The sequence below is a fragment of the Haliaeetus albicilla genome, chromosome Z (assembly GCF_947461875.1).
Source record: "Haliaeetus albicilla chromosome Z, bHalAlb1.1, whole genome shotgun sequence".
Taxonomy (NCBI): domain Eukaryota; kingdom Metazoa; phylum Chordata; class Aves; order Accipitriformes; family Accipitridae; genus Haliaeetus; species Haliaeetus albicilla.
Window position 1 is genome coordinate 38,429,393 of NC_091516.1, and position 23,004 is coordinate 38,452,396.

Here is a 23,004-nt window from a genome sequence, read left to right on the forward strand (position 1 = left end):
ACATGCTGGGTTCCCTTTGTGATTCTCTCACTTGTTAATTCATTGATCTTGTGCAGGTCATTCAGTCTGCCAGTATTTCCAGCTGTACCAATTATGTTCATTCCTACACCTTTTCAAAACCATTTTGAGATGATACTGCTGTGAGAACAACATTATCCATCACTGAACACTTCCAGGGCATCAGAAGCTCTCAAGAACCCTGCTAGAACCTACCTACCCATCAATCTAACCTACAGCTTAGATGCAAATAGTGAGCTCCATGGAAGCTACAAACAAAATTTTACAGCTAGTTAAGTAAACAATCACAATTAACACTAAACACAACCGCTTGTTTGTGCTAAGTCTTGCTGAGTCATTTTGCTGGCACAAGGAAAGACTGGAAAAGCAGGCAGAGGGATGCTAAACAAAGGCAGTGAGCAGCCTCCAAGCAGGGCAGTCCCAGAAAGGACATGGCCTCCCTTAGAAACAGCCCTTCCCTCACTTCCTGCAGATTAATGAGGCTCCAAACTGATGCCAACACAAGACAAGCCTAATTTCACAATCTGCCTGTGCCTGTAACATTTCACACTAAGAACTCTCTGTTATAGTGTTTCCACAGAAGACATTAGCTAGCAACAAACAACAGATGTAATCTAAAAGAAGTATGTCTCAGACACTCAAAATCTTAATTGCTGCAGTGGAAATGTTGACAAAGGAAGGGAAATTCAAATGTACATATACTTGCTTCAAGAAATAGTCTTCCTGTGTTTATTTGTTAGCCTAATCCTTGAAGAGAGTGAGAAAATATCTGTTGATTTCCACCTGCTGGTACCATGGTTTGTGCAATAACCCACTAACAAGTTTCCCTATGAACCATTGCTCCTTTCAGTTACTGAAATATGATAATACCAGAAAATGCATGCACAAAACCAATACAGCATCTACCAGCCCCTAGTTTACATTTCGTGCTGATTCTTTTAGTACAGACTTAATTTTATGAAAATTGACAACTGAATTATTTCTTAATTTTTCAGAAATTCATTGAGACATCTACACTCATAATTTTACCTGTCTACAGCACAAGAAAAAGAACAACACACCAAATTACCACAAATTTAAAAGATAGTTCCCTCTGACTAAGCTAACAAAACCTGTTTGGAAGACAGAAATACCGTGATCCCCCAAACCAGTTGTCTTCTGGGGGAGAAGAATCTTGGACAATTACAGAGCTAAACCATTTTTTTTTCATTAGCTAAAGTAAATTTAATTTGTGTATAAACATCTTCATATTGTTCCACCCCTAGACAAGCCCTCTGTTTTAATCATAGTATGTCCCTAATGATCATACAGTAAAGCAAGGTCTAAGACCTCTCTTTAAGCTACAGAAGAGCTGTGAGAATCAGTGGCGGAGCAACAGGATCTCACTTCCGTGCAGGATTGGGGATGGCGAGCATGCACATGAGCAGAACAGCAGGGGAAAAAAAATAAAAATAAAAGAGTGCTGCAGCCAATCAACCAGAGGAAGCTCAAGAACACTTGGGTCTGGTCGATTTTGAGCCTAAAACAATTGCCTTGTGGTTCTCCACCCAGACCAGAAAGAATTTGACAGGGGCTGTGACAATTGGCAATGCTGAAATCAGAACAGCTTAGATGAAATCAATTGAGCTGGGCTGACTGACACCATATGAGAGTCTAGCTTACTATTTTACAGAAACATGAGATTAGTCAAGGAAGGCACTCATTTGAGTTACTCTGGATTTACATTATGAAGTAAGAAAGTAGCCCCACAACTCCCCAGGCTACAGTAGAGCTTTCTGAACACTTCTAGCAATACTGTAATACTTAATGTAACTCTGAAAAGCATAAAATAAAGACATTCTACTTTTTAAACTTCAACACACTTTGGGAAATTGAATAGAATTCCAGAACTAATTCTTCTATTTCTGCCTACTTTTCAAAACTCTCAAATATGAAGTGTTAATACATTTTGTGCTTGATGACCAAGATAGCCAGAACTTTTTTTCCTGATTAAGAATGTAAACATCTGACAAACATTCCAAAATATGTTTTCTATCATCATGGAAAAAAAATTCTTGCATTTGTCCACCTTAAATGCTTTTGTGAAGGAACATTTAGAAGATTGGCACCATGTATTTTGTTTCAAAATAAAGAATGAAATTATATCTTTCTAGGGAGTTTTGACACATGTTTTTGATTTTGAGTAAACATTTTTCTCGGGTTAACAGAGTTCTTGGTTAATGTTACCTTTAAACCATTAAATCTTCATATAAATCAGTCTGTTATTTTAAGAGACAATGAAAAAGTACTAATTGAAGAGTGCATAAGCTCTGTACTTTGAGTAGAACAAGACCAGAAGCACAGAGAAATTTATTGTTTGCCACCTAAGTACATGAACACTTTGTCTGCATAACAGAATACTGGCACCAGTACTTACTCCATCTGGCTTAAGTGGGTACTCACGTCCAGTCTGAAAACTGTGAGTCTTGGCATTTAATGAATAAACAATAAATCCAGTATTTGTCTGTTTAGTATCCATCACTGGGAAGAACTATGATCCAACATGACAACCCTTTCCAATAATGAGGTCCATCCTGTAAATGTTCTTTTCTCATGACTTTCATTTCTGGATTGTGTAATGTGCTACAAAGATCACCTTGACTGCCTCACGTACATGTACAGTTATGCTAACATTTCACAGAGAATTGCCTTTATGGTAGACAAAAGTCTGTATTGTGGTGTATTCCTTTGGGGTTTTATTGGGGGAAGGAGAGGCAAGCTCTGGACAGCTGGGAATTGTACAGTTGGTACTACATTAGCATTTCTCATCTACTTTCTTTGGCAAATTCTGTAATTTACAGCATGTTAAAGGTCCCTGGAATGTGTTGTCTCCTTTTGCTTATAAACAAGTTGCATGAAGATCTATAGTAAGATCAAACACCTCATCCTTACCTTTCAATGAACTTTTACTCATGATCTAATCTAAGACTAAAAATCACCATTTGGGTTTTCCTAGGGAAATCAAAAGTAAAAGAAAAGACGCCAAAATGAAACCACCATCTACCTACATGTACTTTCAACAATTTTGCATATAAATCTGCAATCCTAAAAATATTGACGTAATACATCCATGCCAGTAAGACAATTTAAAAATTCCCTTCAAGAGAAATGCACAAAGTTCTCCCTAGTTTTTGAACACTCTTCCTTAGATCAGCTCATGGATGATGGTGGACAAGAGCTTCAGAAAGACATTATCTTCTTTAGATTGAGCATGGACCCACAGTACTGTAAATGTGCATGGAAGAAATGATACACCGAATTTATGGAACAGCACTATATTAATCCGGAAAACTAATGTTTAAATTCATATAACTGATGGAACAACAAGAAAAGAATGACCTTAGCTTTTGCTGCACAGCTGTAGCTATATGGAAAGAACTACACATATGAACTATGTTTCAATTCCTGAAGAAAACTCTAAACAACAATATGCGTAGTGAGAAAGTCCACAACAGCCATTCCACAAAATGCCAGATTAGACAGCCAAGGTCTCTACTTCATTTTGCTTATCACTATATTAAGACTGCAAACTCTTCACTTCCTGTGCACTTACGATGAATGTACTGCCTCACTTTCAAGTTTCATCCAAGCTTCTTCACCATAGAAATGTGAAGGACTGATACTTGAATCAGTTCAATCTTATCTCATTTACAATTCCATGGACAAATTCAGAGATAAATAGTCATTCTATTACCTCCAAGGTTGAACAAAAGAGGAAACATTTTTCAAGGAAAATCCTTGAATACATTCACTTCATCTGTGAAATCCAGACAGCAGCCTATCCTGATTTAGGTATACTGGAAGTACTCCAGGTTTGACCTTCAGCTTAGATCAACATAAGATGCTGAAGGCTTCTTGTCACATTGCTTCCTCTTTCAGCTAGAAGGAAACATTTTTCCACTTACAAGACAAAAATAAACGCCTCTGAGCACCAAACACTCACAGAAAATTGACCCAAGACCAAGACACTGATTAGTGGAAGAACACTATGAATTCTTAACCACTAACTGCTGTAAGAGCTACTCCATTCTTCATTTAGAATGATTCTTTATTGATATCCATCCCACAGACATGCTCACATAGACTTGGGATCATACAGCAGTAAAAGAAAGAAGACTAGCAAGGAGTGAGGTAATACAGTTCACATAATAATTCTTCTCAAACCTTTGCCACTGAAATTAAACAGGAAAAAAAAAAAAATCTACTTCTCTACCTAAGAGGGAGCACAAGCATGACAATAGCTAATAGTCCATTACTGTCATGGTAATCTTACTGAAACAATTTGGGTTCTGAATACCTCTATTTATTACATATAGAACTCTTAAAGACATCTATTAGCCAAATGAAATTCTAGGGTAAAAACATGCCATGACATCCTTCATTTAGTGTCATGGCATGTTTTAACCCAGAATTACAACTGAATAGAACAATGTCTACCTTTTGCTACCTCTTCTACCAGATCTTTACACTTTCCCAAAAGGGTGTGAACTAAATTAATGACTGCTGATAGAAAAACTCGGTGCAGCTAGCACTCAGTTTAACTGAAGACATCAGAAGATGCCTGTGAACAATAGTTCACATCCTGTATTGTTCTGAAGTTACATAGTTCATAAACACTGTATCACTCTACTATATTATATTATATTCTTATGGAAACTTCTTATAAACATCATAGACATATTCTTACCAAAGATAAATCCACTGCATAAAAAAAGAGTCATAAACACATTTTTTTAGCTTCATGTTCTGAATTAAGAATATTGAAACAATTTTGCATTAAACTGTCAGTGAGATTAAAGAGAAAAAAGTTTTAAAAGTTTGCTTTATGAATGAGATGGAAATATTGTACTTAAACATATTATTTTGCTAGAAGCATACAGAAATCTAACAAAGTATTATTGGCATTTGAGATGTAGTTTGCATTTTAGCTAGTTACAGCTATCCATCACTGATGCTGTTGCCATCTTTTAGCTTCACATCTCTATTTATGTAACACTTATTTTATGAAGTGGTTTACACACACAGTCTCTTACGTTTATTTACTTACCAACAGTATCACATGGTTCGTCTTTATGTACACAGAAATCCTTCCTAGAATTGGGGGGGAAAAGAACAATGTTAAGCAAGCCAAGCTGTCAGACTGGTAACGACCGTGTGACCTATTTACAAATATTTTGTATGGCTCAATGAATAAATACAGAACAGCAGTATCTCAACAAAGAGCATGGGGAAGCAAAGGCCAGGATTACCCAGAACACTTAAACTTGAGTTTATTCTCAGAACAGATTTAGGAGTAGTTGGGTGACAAAACATATTTCAAAATTTAAAAAAACCAACATATTTAAATTACATTGTACCTAATTTCTGGGTTTTTTTCCCCCCATGTAAGTATCTTGAAATGCAACAAGTCTAAAGTTAGTCTTTCTTTCATTTGAAATAAAAATATCTTCAGTGCTTAATATCAGTTCCAAATGCAGCATTGTAATCCAGCATTTAATCAGAGATAGAGTCAGAAAGTTTTTGTGCTAATAAGTCAATGATTAAAATGACTAATAGGAATACATTCTGGAGAAGCATTTCTGCTAGGGCATCCCATTCTAGTAGTGGAAGACTTACAAATTAACTCACTGGGAGAAGACTATCCTATCTCCTACATAGATTTTAGTCCAGCCATAGCTCTATAAATAAGACTGTTCAATTGCATGAAGTGGATAAATATTTCATCTTTGTGTTAACCAACATCTGCTTGGGATTCATTTTAATTTCACATGTATTTTACCTGTTCTCAGAGAAATATAACAAAGTTACCAAAAGAGCAAAGGAAAAGCTGTTTTTTACTGGAGTATTATAACTCATGCTAATTTTTTACTTTAAGTAAAAATGGGGCTGCTGAGGTATGCATGAACTGAGGAAGGTGGGGAGGGAACCAACAAGGAACAAACAACAAAAAACCTCTACATATAGCATCTAAGAAAAATACAACCTAGTTACCTGAACTTCATTTCAACATGTACTCAAGTTTCTGTTCTTTAGCTGTGCCACAGAGTAATGGTCTCCCTATTTTTAGAGAGGGACCACATGGGCCACAGAGATTTCATTTTTATATTCTGCCTATGAAGCTACAAAGATATACACATAGATTGATAAAGATACACACATATAGAAACACTCATTTTCCAGGAACAAAATGCAGGAATTATTTGGTGCTTGAGATGAGAGAACAGACTAGTGATACTTATCATTTTTACAAATGTAACTGCTCCAAGAGCTTTTTGTTTGTTTGTTTGTTTCCCACAGACTATTCCCACAGAATGATTTAGACCCAAAAGCAATCTCAAGAGGCCAGCAAATTTCTGACACTTGCTAAAGGCCACACAGCCAGAGACTTGGGTTTACATAGCTTTTGATTCTCCAGTCACCATTGCCAGACAACTACAGGGTAGAAAAGCAAAACAACAGTGCTAGAAACAAGTCTTGCGAATAAACTGATAAAGAAACTCTGGGAATCCACTTAGAAGAGGCCTGGAAATTGAGCCAAAGGTGGTGAACAAGAAACTATAATCAGATACAGAAGGAAGTTCTTTTATTTTTTCAAACCTGCAACAAATTGCATTAATGCACTGGGTTGTAAGACAATTCTTTGTTTTGTGCTATGTGACACAAGGGACTTATTGTCTTGTTAAGCAACATGACAAAACGATTAGAAATATGGGACTTGTGGTGAAGCAACAGAACATGTGTAAAGACAATCTAAGGACATAGATTGTCTTCCACACACACTCATACAACTGCCAACAAGTAAAAAAAAAAGAGAGCATACCTTCAAATGTAAAAGAATACCATCTGACATTTTAAAACTGCCAATATCCAAGAGGTTTCTGCTTATGTAATAGCTTTGTTCTCATACGCTTACTGAGCTGTTTTTGTTTTGTTTTTCTTTCTTGGCTGACTCTGACTATGGTTAAGCTATGCATCCAGACTTTCATTATGGGACTTGGGGGAAACAGTACTGCTATGATTTGGCAAGAGAGAAGTACAATAAACCATTCTTAGTTCCTGATTTACATTGTAAGAATGTAATACCTCCTTTAATTTCCAAGAATATGAATGCATTACATACATTTGAGACTAGGCTCCTTAGTAAAGATTTACAGCTCTAGCTAGACCTACCAATGACTCTTACAGAAATCGTTCTCTAATTCCCACCCGGTAACTTAAATATTCCACCATATTACAACTACGTTCCTGTGCATGTATACAACATACACACATATATTTATATACACCCCTCTACATTTTTATATATATATATATATATATATATATATATATGGAATTGGCATACTGAAACTACACAAAACAAAAGAGAGGATATGGACTCTTCCAAGTAAGAGGAGGTATAAAATAGAGCAATAAAACACACTACAAAGCCCTCAGGAAAGCCACTGAGATTATTTGCCTTTGTTCTTCTCCTCCCTTCTCTATGCAAAATAGGGCAAAGATATTGGCGTTACCATTAATGCATATAGAAGCTTTTGTGGCTCAAGTTAGTAACTGAGTAACACTGAAAGCAAGAAACTGGTTAAAGCACACTAAAGACCCCTTCTAACCACTATCCAGAACACAACTTCCGTTACTCTAAATGGTTACTTTGCATGCACATGGAGGGGAGAACAGGTCCTTATTCAACTGAGAGAAAAGAGGAGCTTTCACGAGATTTAGGACTGATTTCCAAGCTTGAACGAGTTGGCTAACTCTAGAAGAGAATTCTAAGCAAGAATGGGTAACCACTAATCTATTGTTTCAGAAAATTGTATTTAGTTAGTGCATTTTTAATCGACTACACGTAGCATTAAGAAAGACCTTCACAGCAAAGACCAACTATCCAATTTCTAAATATAAAGTATCTCACTACATTCTCTTTGTTAAAATAAATCCTGATGTGTGGATGGGATGTACAACAGAAAACATGAAGAACAGCAGAGGAAGACTACAGAAGAATCCAGGGTTTTGTTATGTTGTTTTATGAATAGTTTGCACCAATTTGTCATTTTAGGTAAATTTAACACTTGTTTTAGGCATACCAGTCAAAAGACCTATTGTCCAAGACGGTTTATCATTTCCTTCCATATCCTAGATTGGAGAGAAGAAGAAACAGAAGAGGACAGATAATGGATTTTACCAGTCTACCAAATCTTCATTCTGGCTTTCACCCTACTTTCAGCTTCTTAACTTCTCTAATGTTCATAATTTTGATAAAAGTAGTATAGGCTTGAAACTGCAGTCTAACTCCTGCTGCTGTCTTTGAGTCTAGGACTTACCACTTTTTCAGATATATTTGAGGCTTATGACCCATGCAACAAGTTTTCTCAAATCATAAGGTTTTTATAAAGAATAGTTGCAATTAGTGGCCCCCATGGCAAATAACATTATCATCACACTGCAAATGCCTTCGTTTGCATCGTGCTAACTGAATAATGACAACACTGCAGATGTTCTTGTCTCTTCATGTAATAGTACATTCTGAAATTTTTCCCACATATAAACTAAGCACATACATACTAACTAATAAATGCACTTTAAAAAAAAATTAAATTAAAATCAATTTTGGAGTTAATGAACCACAAGACAAATTACACATTTACTATTCAGCTGGCAATTTAAACAAATGGACAATGTTACTATTATAAATGCTATTTCAGAAAATGTTTAGTACTTTGAGAGTAAACCTCAAATGCACTGGTATGCACTCAACAGTGTATTTTAGCAAATCAGGAAATAGTATATTTAAATATTTTAATTAACAGATCACTTAGGCTCTTTAAAGTTGAACTGAGATTAAAAAGGATAATATAAATAGGCCTTCTTCTAAAGTCCATGTTTCAGCCGAACTAAAAAATTACAGGTCAGAAATGTGGTAATTGATCTACTAACTGAATTGAATGTGTAGCTGACATCTTAAAACAGATATAAAAATGTTAGGAAGCCAAGGAAGGTGTTTTTGAGTAGAGTCCAACAGAATCTAGACTCAGCTATTGGTAAAGTTTGAAAACTAAATTACTTGTGGTAGAATACAAGTAGGAATGAAGACAAATCAATTTTTAAAGATGACTCATCTGAGTAACTTTTATTTTAATGTAGCCAAAACTGGACCCCCAAACTTGATCAGATACGCCAACAGCATGACAACAACAAAAAGAAATGAGCATTTGAAAACAAGCAGTAGGACTGAACAATATCCTTGGACAAAGATGCAGGAAAATATCAGACATGGCACCAGTACAACCGTTCACACACTACTGTGTCCAATTTTGGCGCTTATGCTTCAAAAAATAATTTGGAAAATAGGAAAAGGTCTGGAAAGAGCTAAAAGAATGATTCCATGTCTGAGAAACAGGCTTAAAATCCTCTCTAAGTTAATCTAAGAGAAAGATGACTTGTGACTTCAGCACAGCCTACAAGTATTTACACAGGGAGGAGCCTTCTAACAGCTCTTTAGCAGCAAACGGTACAAAGAGATCCATGGTTGAAAGCTGAAGTAACAAAAATTAGAAATAAGACAACTGTCCATTCTGAAAGTAAATAACTGTGGCAATAGTCTACTACAGAGCACAGTTAATCTTCCTTTCTTTTAAAACTTTGTCTCAAGACTGTCTAGCCTTCTTATGCACCAGAAAATTAAAATGTAAAAATGACTGACCGAATTTAATATTAGAGACTTGCACTAGATAATCAGAGATTTAAAATTCAGTTTATGTCCATGTAATGCTATGTAACAGGTCTGTCAGAGTGAATGGAACATATGTAGCCTGAGTACTAAAGCTCAAGAGAACAAGCTGACAGAAACAGGTAAATTCATGCAGATTTTTCTCACAGGTATTATTACAAGCATTACCACTTCACAGACTCAAACAACTTGAACTTAGAGAAGAAAAAACCAAAACCAAAACAAACAGCATGTGATGACTTAAAATTAGGGGGATTTTTAAAATACACAAGATAAAAAATACATGTCTTAAAATTAACATGATAAATACAGGAGATTGTGTTTTTTTAAAAAAAGACACTTTTGATTCTGAAGTATGCTCTTCTCATGTTTCCATGCTTCCTTCTTCATCTACAATCCTATTAGTAAATATTTAATAGTAAGGACACGTGAGATTCTCATGAACTCCCTTGATGTCTGCTATTGATGTCAAAAGAGAAACAGTAAACACTGTAAAACTTTGAAAAAATATCAAAGTTGGCAGTGTTGAAATTACAGTGATGAAAAAATACCACTATGAAGACAAAATTAAGAATAATTTAATCTCTCACCATGCACTTGCAAGAACTTATTTTTCCAGAGCTGAATTCCACTAGAAGTTTAAGGACAGTAGCAGCTTAATAACCAAATCTCCTTCCCCTTACATTTCAACAATTTTGGACTGCCAAACACTGCAACCTTTTTCGGTAACCCTGTAATGTTAGTTTCTGTGCAGGAGTCATTCACAGTCTTCCACCTCTGACCTTCTGAGCAGGTATTTTTGGTTCAAACCATTATCATCAGAAAGGTATTAAAAAGCAAAGTCAGAAAAAGAACTGTACTTCTTGTGCACGTTGGAATGTAATAGCAATGCTTAAGAAATTCTTGTCCAAGCTTTCAGGAGAGTTCTGGAGGGTAGGAACGATTGGAAATGAAACAATATTTAGCAAATTTAAGTGCTGTTTAATCCTACTGTCTACTTTTATAGAATGAGGCACTTTCTTACAGTGAAAATGCTTTGCAGCACTGTTTCAATTATATATCACCCACAGCAAAGAGATTTCAGACACTGCAAAACAATACGAATAAACAGCTGATGTACACTGTGAACATGGAATATCACTGTCTATCTGACGAATATTAGGAGAACTGGAGACCACAAGAACATGTGAAAATGGCAATTCTGAGAAGGAGAATACAGAACTTGACTTTTTTTTTTTTTTATTCTTTTCATATTTACATGTTTTTCTAAAAACCACTGTGACAGAGATTGACCTATGCACTGGGAAAGCAGCATGATGCATAACTTTTAAGTGAAGGTAGATTCTGCCTCATTCCTGTACCTTTTTTTTGAAATACACTTCGAAGCTTTCACTACCTTGTTTGCAATAGGGGCAATATAAGAATTTAAGAACTGTCATAGAGCAACTGTGGGCTTTTTCCTGCCTTACTTTCAGTTACCTCATTCAGGTCAGACAACCTGTGCAGATAGCAACAGGTAACATCACCTCAGTGGCCACCAAAATCAAGGCTTAAATCTGTGCACTAGCACTCTAATGTAAAAGGCAAGGAGGATGTTGATGTGCCATGGTATATTTTTTCCTCAGAGAAAAGTACTTCCTGACACTAAAGTACTAGTGCTAATTTATAACTGTGAATCAGATAGACAGTTTTATCAAGAGAGTCCTTAAAATAATTTCTGTCTTAATTCTCACATTCGCTTTATACTTAACCTCCCTGGGGATCTTTTCTAAATACACTATTCAAACTTTTTCCTTCTGTCCTCCCTTTACTATATGGCACCATATTTTAAACAGGACATTACTTCATCAGAATAAGCCAATTTAAAGGCAAACTAAACAAAAACTCACAGGCTGAAATAGGACATAGTAAAGTGAAATTAACAAATTGGTAGCAGATTCATATGTATCATTACAGCCTATTTGGGCAGCAGAGAAAGTTGTGGGGAGAAGCTGGTTTTGCTTTCTGCTTTATACAACAAATGCAAAAATAAGTCTTGAAAAGTACCTTTTTCATGGAAAGGCTATGACGGCTCTTTGTTGAATAAGTCTCTATTACATACACGTAACTCTGTAGTTAGGCTTTAAAAATTAGCTCTGCAGAATACTCAGTACTTCATTTCTAACTCTTTTGGTTACTAGACACAACTGGCATGTGAAAGCACAGGAAAGCTTTTTCAAAGCACTCTTGCTGTTCTATTATCATGTGAGACAAAAAAGGAGGTGTGGGTAAGTTTTAGGAGGTCTGCCACAGAATGTGTTAGATAACCAAGACTTTACATTTTTACTTGAAAAATACCAAGCAGTTGGTGTTCATCTGTCTAAACAAAATTATTTCTCTCAGTAGAGCAGGTCTGCTGTCCGAAGCTGTTTGGAAGTTGTGACAAAGGAGCTTATTCTGTGTTTGCAAAACAGAATGAGACTCTGAGTTAACAAAACACACAAGTGGAGCCACACATGGGGTTAGCTATATCATAAACCTGATGATGTGCAGAGGGAGCCTGGATTAGCAAAACATTCCCACAGTCAGCAAACCGCACTGGTATGATTTATTAGCAGCTAAAGCAGCTCTGAGATGGGAGGCAGTATAGTCCAGAGAATAATACCACTGAAAAAATAAAAATGTCAGAAGAACAGATCTTTAATTTCTGGCTCCAGCACTGACTTACTATCTGCCATCCAACCAATCACTTCCCTGCTCTCTACTTCAATTTCCTTAACACTGATCAGAGATTTACTCCAAAAAACATATTAAAGCTGACAGGTAAAAAAATTGTAGGCAACGCAAATCAGAATGTCACTATTACAAAGCACATCAGAAAAGCATGTCTTAATATACGATTAGACTTTCCAAAAGCTTTTTTACCATTTAGAAATGCTGCATGAAATTCAAAAAGCTCTGTGGCCAAATGCACTAGCTGCTAAAGACATCTCCAGACCACTGCCTCTTGACTGCTTAACTAACGCCTCACTTGCATCAGCTCAGAACTCTTCTGCCTCTTCCCATAAAGGCTGGTTAAGGTGAAAATGAAAAAATGAAAGGAAAGAGGTGTTACATGCTTTATTTCAAAGTATCTTACTATTTGTGAGACACACCTCACAAGCTAAAGAATGCAGACCTAGACTCACTCTCCTGGCAGATGCAGGCTTGAAGGTTTGTGCTCCCTCAAGCTGCTGCTGCTGCTGCAGATACTGCTGACTGCCTCCACTGTCGCAAATAAGAGAGCCAGGGGACAGGCAAGAGGTCACCCAATCACCCCTTGTTTCTAGCAACCAAGCAGTATGCAATTGCTCTATTATCCTTGGACAGTCACAACGTACAACTAGATTTAAGAAGGTCTACTCCCCTTTAGCTATACTTACCAACCCAATGCCATGCATGATACTCAGCCATCCCTTATGCCTTGGCCCAAGTTCACTCCTTCCTACTACTTACATCTTTCCTTCTACATCTAGACTCTTCCCCCACCAACACACTCACTGCTATTAAAATCAGGTTTGGGTCTTAATGTGAAAAATTTCTTTCCGGTCTGTCATCCCAATTCTGTTTTCTGATGAGCTAATGGCAATTTGTTACAAAGAATGTTATTTCTTGTCTTCCACAGTAGCTCAGAGGAGCCTGTGTGAAGGACTACAGCTTAGCTAATGTATAAATGTGTAAGAAAAACTAATCTGCCCCTTCAAAGCCCCAACAATTCATAAAACAGATAAACACAACAAATAGAGGAGGGTGGCACCAGGTAAGAGGAGATGGATGTGGGCTTTTCTAAGAAAAAGTAAGGGATTAAACAGCAAAAGTAGCAACAAAGCTGTCACTAGAGGCAATCTGGACTTCTTCCTTCCCTCCTTCCACTACGTGACTGGCTCTCCAAAACCAGGGAAATTTAGGGAAGCATTTTTCTGCTTCAGAAAACTGAAATACATTATATTTATTGGAGTAATCAGAATGCAAACTAATTTTTAAAAAATGCATATAGCTCCCAGTGAGATTGCCCTGAATAAATGGTATAAGGCTATGTGTAAGTTTAAAGATTACATATGGTTTTAGGATACCATGCCACCAACTAGCATGGGACAGCACAATGGTATTCCAATATATCCAATCACAGGAATTTTCTTTGGAAGGGAAATCTGAAGGTCATCGAGTCCAAGGTCCACATAAAAAATGGCACTAAGCCTAACCCTGGACCAGTTGAACCATCATTCTGTCCTTTTCTTTAGATAATGGCTGTACGCTGTCTGAACATCAAGATGTATCCCTCCTATGCACCACTTACAACCTAAACCATGACAGCATCTGCTTGGGACGAAAGCGGTGAGCTGAAGGCATATTTCCTTCTGAATGTGTGAAATACCTGATACTTAAGAGTTATGAGGAACTGCAGATCTGGGATCACACCCCTGTGGCCACAGAGCAGATACGGTGTACATGATGTACTTTCAGCACACAATGAAATGTGCTAGTTCTGGATACGTTAGAAGGAAGCATAACTCAATAATGTGCCTAATGCCATGTTGATCCTGCTCTGAATGTCTAAATATGCTTTTGTGTTTTGAATGAAAGTATCTACAGGTCTGTGCGTGCTGCCTCTTTTAAATGAAGGCACATGGAGAGAGGCATCCAACCTATGGCCTTAGCTATATAGCCAAAGAAGAAACAAGAGAATGAACTGTTTGTCATTTGAGATGTTTACCATCTGGGAATTACTGCTTTCTGAACCATCTTTACTACCACTTTACCACCACCTTTGAGTTCTATAAAGAAGCCTCAAGTTGCACTCTTCCTCATTGCAAAACTAAATCCTAACTGTTGGTCATCTATCAGTTCCTTTGATCTATGTTCATATTAGGCCACTGCCTGGTTTTTAGTGCTCATCTTTTAGTATTTTACCTTGTGATCAGTATGGCTGCATCAACTGAAGACATGTCTTCTCCCCAGCTTGTTGACATTTCTAAGTGTATATCATTCTTCTTGCCAAATTCTTCATGTTGCCATTTACAAAAGCTTTCCAGCATTTTTTCCCCGTGATGTCCAATATACATATCTGCCTGGAAATAAAAAACAATTCATTTTATTAAAATTATGATTTAAGAATTAAGAATATTTTTTGACTGAGTTAGCAAAAATATTCTCCTTTTTATGGCATAATATATTCACAGCAGAATGACTTGAACTTCAGGAGCAGAGACCATCTTTTTCTCATGTTAAAGATACAGGTGACAACAGTGCACTGAGAGGTGTACAGTGGATCTGTTCACCTGAACTCATTTATTTGCTGATTTTTCACTATTCATAGTGAAGAAAAGATAATGATGGGAAAAGCCAGAATTTGAACATGAAATGAGACTTCTCCACCATCTGAGAGGACACTAAAGAGAGAAATACTTTCTTATTCACTGGAAAAATATATTATCAAATTAGAAATGTGGATATGGGAATCCCTTTTTCTTACGAACTAACTGAAGTGTGAAAGGATTTCCATAATAATTTGTAGTAAAAACAAGAAATCAAGTTGACATTGTCCTGAAATATGATATACAAACCATAGGTTAATAGAAAGTCTCAATTAGGTTATCAGCTGACTTGTCTTTCTTTAGAAAGAAAGAACAGGATTTGAGATGATGCCTGAAAGGTGCAAAGAAAGAATAGTGCTATATCAGGGCACCTTTTGTTTGTCTAAGGATTGGCTGATAAAGATATCAGTTCTCCTTTTACTGTCCACTGGGTTTAAGGGAGATGATTTTTGTATTGAGCTATACGAATGCACAAAAAGCAGAGAACAAGCAGATTTTAAGAATTAGCTGATTTTCACAACAAAACTTTGTTTGATTGACTTCCAGCTGCAAGCACAGAAAAATCTCAGTATGTGCAGCACAGAAATTAGAAGATTAATCTTTACTGGGGCTGCCCAACAGTGTAAATAACTAAATAATGCACCAAAGCTAACTGAGAAAATTTGTCAGCCATTAAAGTCAGTGAATATTGCAAGCCTTCGTGGAACAACAAGCTAAACAGCATTACCCTCTACAGGCTAAGACAAAGATAATATATATACTTACTGGAGTCTCATGAAGGAGGACAAGCTTAGTCACCCGGAGATTTACTTGTAGTCCAAGGCTCTTGTGCTGGAAAAGGTTAAAAACCTAAGATAAAAAACAGTAAATAAAAATACATGCTTGTATTACCCACAACACACTGTAGACTAAAAATAATAGAACCTCAAAGAACCTCAAAAATTTCTCATATTCTACTGTGATTGTTTTAATTTTCCATAATTTGAATGGATCATTAAGCTAATGTATTATGTTGGTCTTCTGAAGGGAAAACAGAGCTTAGGCAGTATTCATTCTGGGAGCACAAAAAAGACCTTTTCCCCTCAATGGACATGACCACTTTATAAACTGTAGCCTGTTTCTCCGAACACTTACACATGTATATAACACTATTCACATGAAAATTTCTATTCAGTTAAATCCAAGATCACGGCCTGAGTGGTCTGAGCCAGGACATGGCAATAACTCTTCCTATAGTTCTGAATAGTTAAAGTTTTTATTTATTGTTCAGCTTCTGCTCCTTCTTTAGAACAATCTTTCCTTGTACATTACAGATGCTAGTTTTCAGTGCTTTATGCACCAAACGAATGCATTACAGCTCCAGATAGAGCTGGGGGGGAAGTAATCGTCTGAGTACATTAACCTTTGGGTTTTTTCAGCCACTAATGATCACACAATCCTATTCAAGAACAATGTCATCTTTTTATAAAAACCATAGATCATGAGAAATCATCCACTGCCTCTGCCTTCCCAACAATATCATGGGCTTCTAACCAAAAATTCATCTTATTCAGCTCTCACTTTCTGGCTTCCCTGAAGATACAAGACCAGACAGTACAGACAAGTCTGCAGCACCATGGTTTTATGCTGCAAAACATATGGAGTAAGTCTTCATAGCCTGCTGATGGTCATGTACTGACTGTCCTTTAAAATGTGCTCAGTCAGAATAATTAAAAAGAGCAATGAAATCAGCCCGCGGTGCTTTCATTGTTGGCAAAACGCCAAAAATAATTTTAAATTTCCTACCATGTTTAAGATGGTTAGAATAAATCTTCTGGCAGCATCTGTTCCATGATACGAAACCATAGCTGGATCTGCCACCACAACAGTTTCTATATTGTACTCCTGAGGTAACTTGTAAGAGTATCGTTTTCCTCTTCCACTTTCTGATACTTTTTGATTCTTGGATTTTCTTTTATCTGTAACATAAAACATTGCTTGACAAACACATCCTTCAAACTACTTCTACAGTACTTTTAGGATTTGCTACCAGTGATTATGGTATAACTCTGATTATGTGGAATGTAATAGCTATAAACTCTTAAAACATGCTTATTTAGCACTGCCAATGCTAAGAGCTTATACTGAAGGCCTGTAGTACATATAAATGTTAGTTCACACTGAGAAAACAGGAATCTTATCTAGCTGCTCAAATAAAGTCAGTCAGGTTCTTTGCATCCTTTCACCTAACACATATATATAAAAGAGTATGTGCCTCCTAGTTTGATTTGTGGGAGAAAACTAAATTCATGTTAGGTTTGACATAAAAATAGCCTCACTGAGATTGCAGATTTATCTGCCCATCTTCATAAATCACAGAGAAAACATCTTGATATGATTGTAACTTAGCATAAAAGATAACAAATACAGATTTGCCACAAATTCAATATTAAGAAAATACATGGAACAATTCAGTGATTTGCAAAGATGAGAGAATATCTCAGACGAATGACAGAGAATGATATGTAGGATATAGGTTTGTTGGAAACAAAAAAGTGAAGTTTTACTAACTTGTCTTCAAAGTCAGGGCTGCTGTCATCATAAGCAGCTAAAGTAAAACAACAAAACCAAACCCTGGAAACAGCCTTCTAAACCTACAGAAAGCTCCAAATCGAAAACATGTTGCATTTATGGTAAGCTAGAGGTTACTGCTCTTGTTAATTTTAAGCTTCCCCTCCAAAAACATGACAAAATCCCTATTACTACTACAATACATATGGAAAAAGAAAAACTAATTACACAGAAACATTTCAAGCCAGAAGGTGGTCAGATATGCATACAGCAGTTAGCAATGATATTTAAAATAATTTAATTTAAAACAAAATATAAAATGGAACTCCCTGTTGTAATAGCCAAATTCTGTTAGATGCCCTTGAGAGGACATAAAACTTCTGGGACTGATCTCATTGAAGTCACTGAAATCAAATTTTTTCCAGCTTCCACAATGGAATATCAGGCTCTCTGTTTACAACAAAAGTGATGCTTGAGATGACAATTATAAACACATGTTCTGGAAACAACCAAATATTCAGAAATTTTGAGGAAATGTTTTGCAATTAATCAGTCTCATCTCTAATAGGAAAGTTCCTGCAGTTCATTTTATAACACATGACTACTCTCCAAAAAATAAGTCACTCTTCACGAAAGTGCTACAAATGTGCCTTAAAAGCCAGTGAACTCACAAATTAACTTTAAAATATGAGATACCAGTGGAAGATGGATCCGTGATTTAACATAAATACATGTGTAAGATAGATTTAATGTGAGTATAATGTAGATACATACTTTTCAATGTAAAAAGTATAAAGTATCCATGCTTAAAAAAGGTTGTCTATCTTTTTCTGTAGTCATTTGTTAAAGATTATATGTGTGAGTGATTTAGTCCATCCCGCTACATTTTAGAAAGGTTTACTAATTCCTGTACAACTGGTGACAATGTAAGACTTACTAACACAGATAAGCATACAAATTTATCAAAAGAAAAAAGTATATATTCTCCAGAAATAAATATTCCATGTTTGATTGCCTAGAAGTAGAAATACCTTATAAATTCATGAGCTATCTAAAATTAATTTTAACCTCTCTTATTTTGATCCTTCAAATACTTGCTAAGTCTTATATGTACAGCTAGCCTCTAGCTTTACTTGTGTTTGCTAACTGTGGATCTACAACCTATTTTATAAAACATTATGTGTGTTTTCGTCACCCTTTTGAGAATAATTTTTAATGAAACTTCAGTGTCGGGATTTGTGCCAAAATCCCCACACCCTATAACCTATACAACTATGACTTACCATACAAGCATCTAATGCTGCAAGAGTAGGCTATAGATCTAAGTTTAAATAGTAAACACATTTGGGTTAAAAAAGATCTCTCATGAGCCATCTGGTCAATTTGCCTTGCTCCTAGGAGCAGTGATTGATTCCAGTGCAGTTTCAGCAACACAGTTTACTCATTGTTCACTTCTTTGTAAAAAACAGCAGCTAGTTGTTGAAAACTTTAAATTTAATATTAGCATGGCTGTTCAGAGAAGTCTGCTAACACACCTCTCTAGAAGTTTTAGCTAGTGGTGCATTTTTATTCAGAATTGACAGTAAGCAGCCCACAATAAAATACAGCATTGTGCTAAACACTAAGGTCGCCACAGTCCCATAAACTGTTGAAAGCTCTGTCTTTCCAGATTGTAGTGGATGAGAAGACTGCACAGCTCTGTAGACAAGGTGGCTGCAAGGGGCAGTGCCCATCATTTGCCTCAGTTATCTGCCGCGTTAATAAACCAAAGGACAATCTGTTCTTGGCCAGCCAACCTTTTCCAAATTGCTGGCAAAATTCCCAATCACATGAGATCTCATTTATCTGAAAATTTTAGCTCTTCCCTAAGACCTTTAAATAAATGGAATTAGTAATTTTGGTACCAGTGATATTCACACAACTGCCATGATTACTGCCAGACAACAGGCAAAACAGGCTTTAGGCAAAACCTCTTGTTTCTTTACATACTGATAAGTCAGTAAAAATGACAAAGAATTGCTCATTATTGAAGGTACAGTATGCAAGAATAAATTCTGCAAAAAACCCACACCTACATCAATAATGCACGTACTACAAGACAAAAATCAGATTAACTGAAAAAAACTGCTTCTTGGAATTAAAGATGCATAAATTCATCTTAAAAATTCAATTACATTGGCAAAATAAAAAATAAATGCTACAGGAGGGTACTGTGCAATAAAACTTCTATGTTTTGTGCAACTATAAAAAATATGAAAATTCCATGCCAATTTATTACTTAAACTCAGTTGACTGAAAGGAAAACTAGAGATACTCTAGTACTCCAATAAGAAGGCTAGAAATACTGCAGTAAGTACATCTGACATTCAATGGGCAGTTAAGAGAAAATAACAAGAAGTGTTAACAAAACAATAAAAATCCCCCCCAAAAAATAAAAAAGATGAAAATCCAGCTACTATAACCACAGGTTGCATGAAGTATCTGAGCCAGCATTAGTAACAGGCTATGACTACAGGACTCTGGACACTTACAAGTCCTCAGGCACAAGGGCATTCCCTGAATACATCCACATGAGGCCCAGACTACAGAGCAATCACCATCACTCCCCAGGCTTTCTTTTCCCAGGGAAGAGAAAATAGGTACCCTAGCCATATGGAAACTGCAGTATTCTGGCTAGGTAGGGAATATTCAGCAGCTTAGGAAGCCACAAGCTTTACCTCCACTATAGGTTGGATAGGGATTTAAATGTCTTAATGCAGAGTGGCAACTTGTTTCTGACCCAAGGAATGGAAACCAGTATCTCAGGCAGCATCAGTCTCCATCTAGTGCAATCTTATAGATCTAGACCTATGACCAAGATTGTTTATGCATTTTATTTCATGATTATCACATGGAAACAGGCTGTGGAGCAAGAGCCAACACAGCCCTCCCAGCTGACTGCCCAGTCTACATCCCATAAAGTCAAGGTTCTGGTTTTGATCCAGTGAAACTAGCAGGCATTTTCCTGCAAAATGGCATCGCTCTAAAAGCAGAAGCACAATCTGCTCATAACTCAGAATAGCATAGTGTTTATCACCAGAACTGAAAAGAAAAAGAGGAGGCTTCCAGCATCCCAAATACGGATGGGATTAAAAATTCAGATCTACTGTATCCTGGATAGGAGCTCTCGCTCACTAGTCTGTGTGAAAAGGAATGACCATTTTAGAAGATAATTATTATTTTTTTCCCCCAAATGCCCCACACCAAACAACTTCAGACTGGAACAAGTGTTTCAGATTAGGTAGAAGCAAAAGAGCTTAGCTTTCCAACGTGGCCCTTTGCTCTAATAGCAATTGTTCTCTCCCATTTTCTCTGTAACACACTTGTGAACTGGTTGCTTTGAAAGGTTTCATGAGCCATGTGCTGGTGTGGAGTGTGAGGTCTATGTACGTGCAACTGGCTTACCTATGTAAATAAATCACACACATTCAACAAAAGGATATACATGCACACTCACAAATCCAGAAAGCATCTGCTTCTGTTGGTATGATTCTCTCCCTCCCCTAACTAATATGAAAAATACACCCCATTCACAAAAACAAGTTCTTTGTTCTCTCCAAACAAGTTTGGCTGTGTAGCATCTTTCAATCCAGCCCACAGCAGTAACGGACAACAAACAATACCTTCTTTGACTGACTCTCCTAGTTCTGCCTGAAAAGCTATTATTTCCAATAGTGATCCTTCAACACCTCCAGCACAGACATTCTTTCCTTCTAATAATTACATCACTGGCGATACATTTTCTTGATAGGTAGCCAGTCTTTGAGATCAATTTGGCTCAAAACCAGCAGCATAAATACCTGTCCCAGAGCACCTATTGTGACACACGAGTACTGCAGAAGCAAGAGATCCTGTTGTAAGATAGGTCCATATTGCTGAGAAGTTGCCATATTGCCAAGATAATAGCTTCTCTGTGTCACACAGCTACAACTCTACCTAAGGCAGCTGTGCTTAACCGGAGAGTATCAGAAAACCCCATATACTCATCTGTTTTATGTTTGTTTCATTTATCTACTTAGTTTAGTATTTGACTTTAAAATCCCAAATCTTGCTGTAAAGGCTTATTTTTGTTGCTTCAACCCACCTTCAAGGCTGTGCCTGTACCATGAATGTTTTGGTGGTATTTGCTAACTGCATGTCACACCAGCAAATTGCTCCTAGCGTAGACAGAGCTTTTATGCATGTAACTTACTGCAGCCCCGCTTAGTAAAATAACCTGTATCAGTAAAGAGAGGGACTAGTCTTCCTAGTACAACAGCATCAGTTAGAAATTGCAGGTATTTATAACCCCCTGGCAATAAGGTTATGCCAGCAGATGCCAGTCAGTTATGCACAGCTTTTGAAATTTCAGGCTGGTAGTAGAGATAATGAAATTATTTCAAGCAAATATTTTAATCTCTGTTGACAGACTATTTGCACCAAGTCAGAGCCTTAGGCATAAGATTATTAGAATGGAATAAGCTGACTTTCCCATTTTAGAGCATAAAAGAAAGTGAAAGGATGACTGGTAATGAACATGACAGAAAAATAATTTTGTTACAGAAGAGTTTGCTCTTTACTCATTTTCATACACATCATGGTTTGCTATATATCAGCAAAATCTCTTTCTTCTCACCCCCAAACACATGCAGGCAGGCATGCTCTAACTCACTTATCCCTAGTAAGGAAGAATAACCAGCTTTACTTTATGTGAACAACTTCTGCTAATATAGAAAATTTCACTTTTAGATAAGCTGTGACAATGTAATACAATGCCTAGGAGAGAAATAGAAAGCCTGCTGGAGGAAGTTACATGTCATTTACTTAGTCCCTCTCAATAACTACATAAAGAGCCTTGCTTTGCTAATTCATCTTTGATTTCAACCTGTGGATGGATGCCTCATTATAAAAACAATACTTCCAAAATGGGAAAAAAAACTGTCACATTTATTCTGTAACCATACAGAATGGAAAGAGTAGCATAAATGTTCAGAAAGAACCACATGGACACAGAAAAGTTTAGGCTGGAAGGCATCTCCAGAGGTCAGCTAGACCAATCTCTTGCTCCAGTCAGGGCAAGTGTTGAAGCAAGATAGCTCTCTCAGAGCCATTTCCAGCTATGTTTTGTAAATGACCCCACAGCCTCTCTATGCAACCTCTTCCAGTGCTAAGCATTCTGGCTGAGATTTTTTTCCTTATGGCCAATTGAAATTTCCTTGAATGCAAGTTACAACTGTTGTCTTTCACCCTGTCATAGCATACCTCTAAGGAAAGTCCGGCTTCACCTTCTTTCTGCAGCCTCTTAGGCACTGAAGACTG

The 23,004-nt window shown here is 36.7% G+C and overlaps 1 protein-coding gene across 1 annotated transcript in view; it reads right to left on the minus strand.

The window, feature by feature from the left end:
• ADAMTS19 (ADAM metallopeptidase with thrombospondin type 1 motif 19) overlaps positions 1-23,004 on the minus strand; it is a 149,916-nt gene that overhangs the window by 93,230 nt on the left and 33,682 nt on the right. Inside the window, exons 4-7 of the mRNA XM_069776630.1 lie at positions 16,903-17,075; positions 15,883-15,966; positions 14,714-14,871; positions 5,105-5,148 (exon numbers count right to left, since the gene is read on the minus strand). Of these exons, the coding sequence (XP_069632731.1) occupies positions 5,105-5,148; positions 14,714-14,871; positions 15,883-15,966; positions 16,903-17,075 (459 nt within the window). The remainder of the gene's footprint in view (positions 1-5,104; positions 5,149-14,713; positions 14,872-15,882; positions 15,967-16,902; positions 17,076-23,004) is intronic.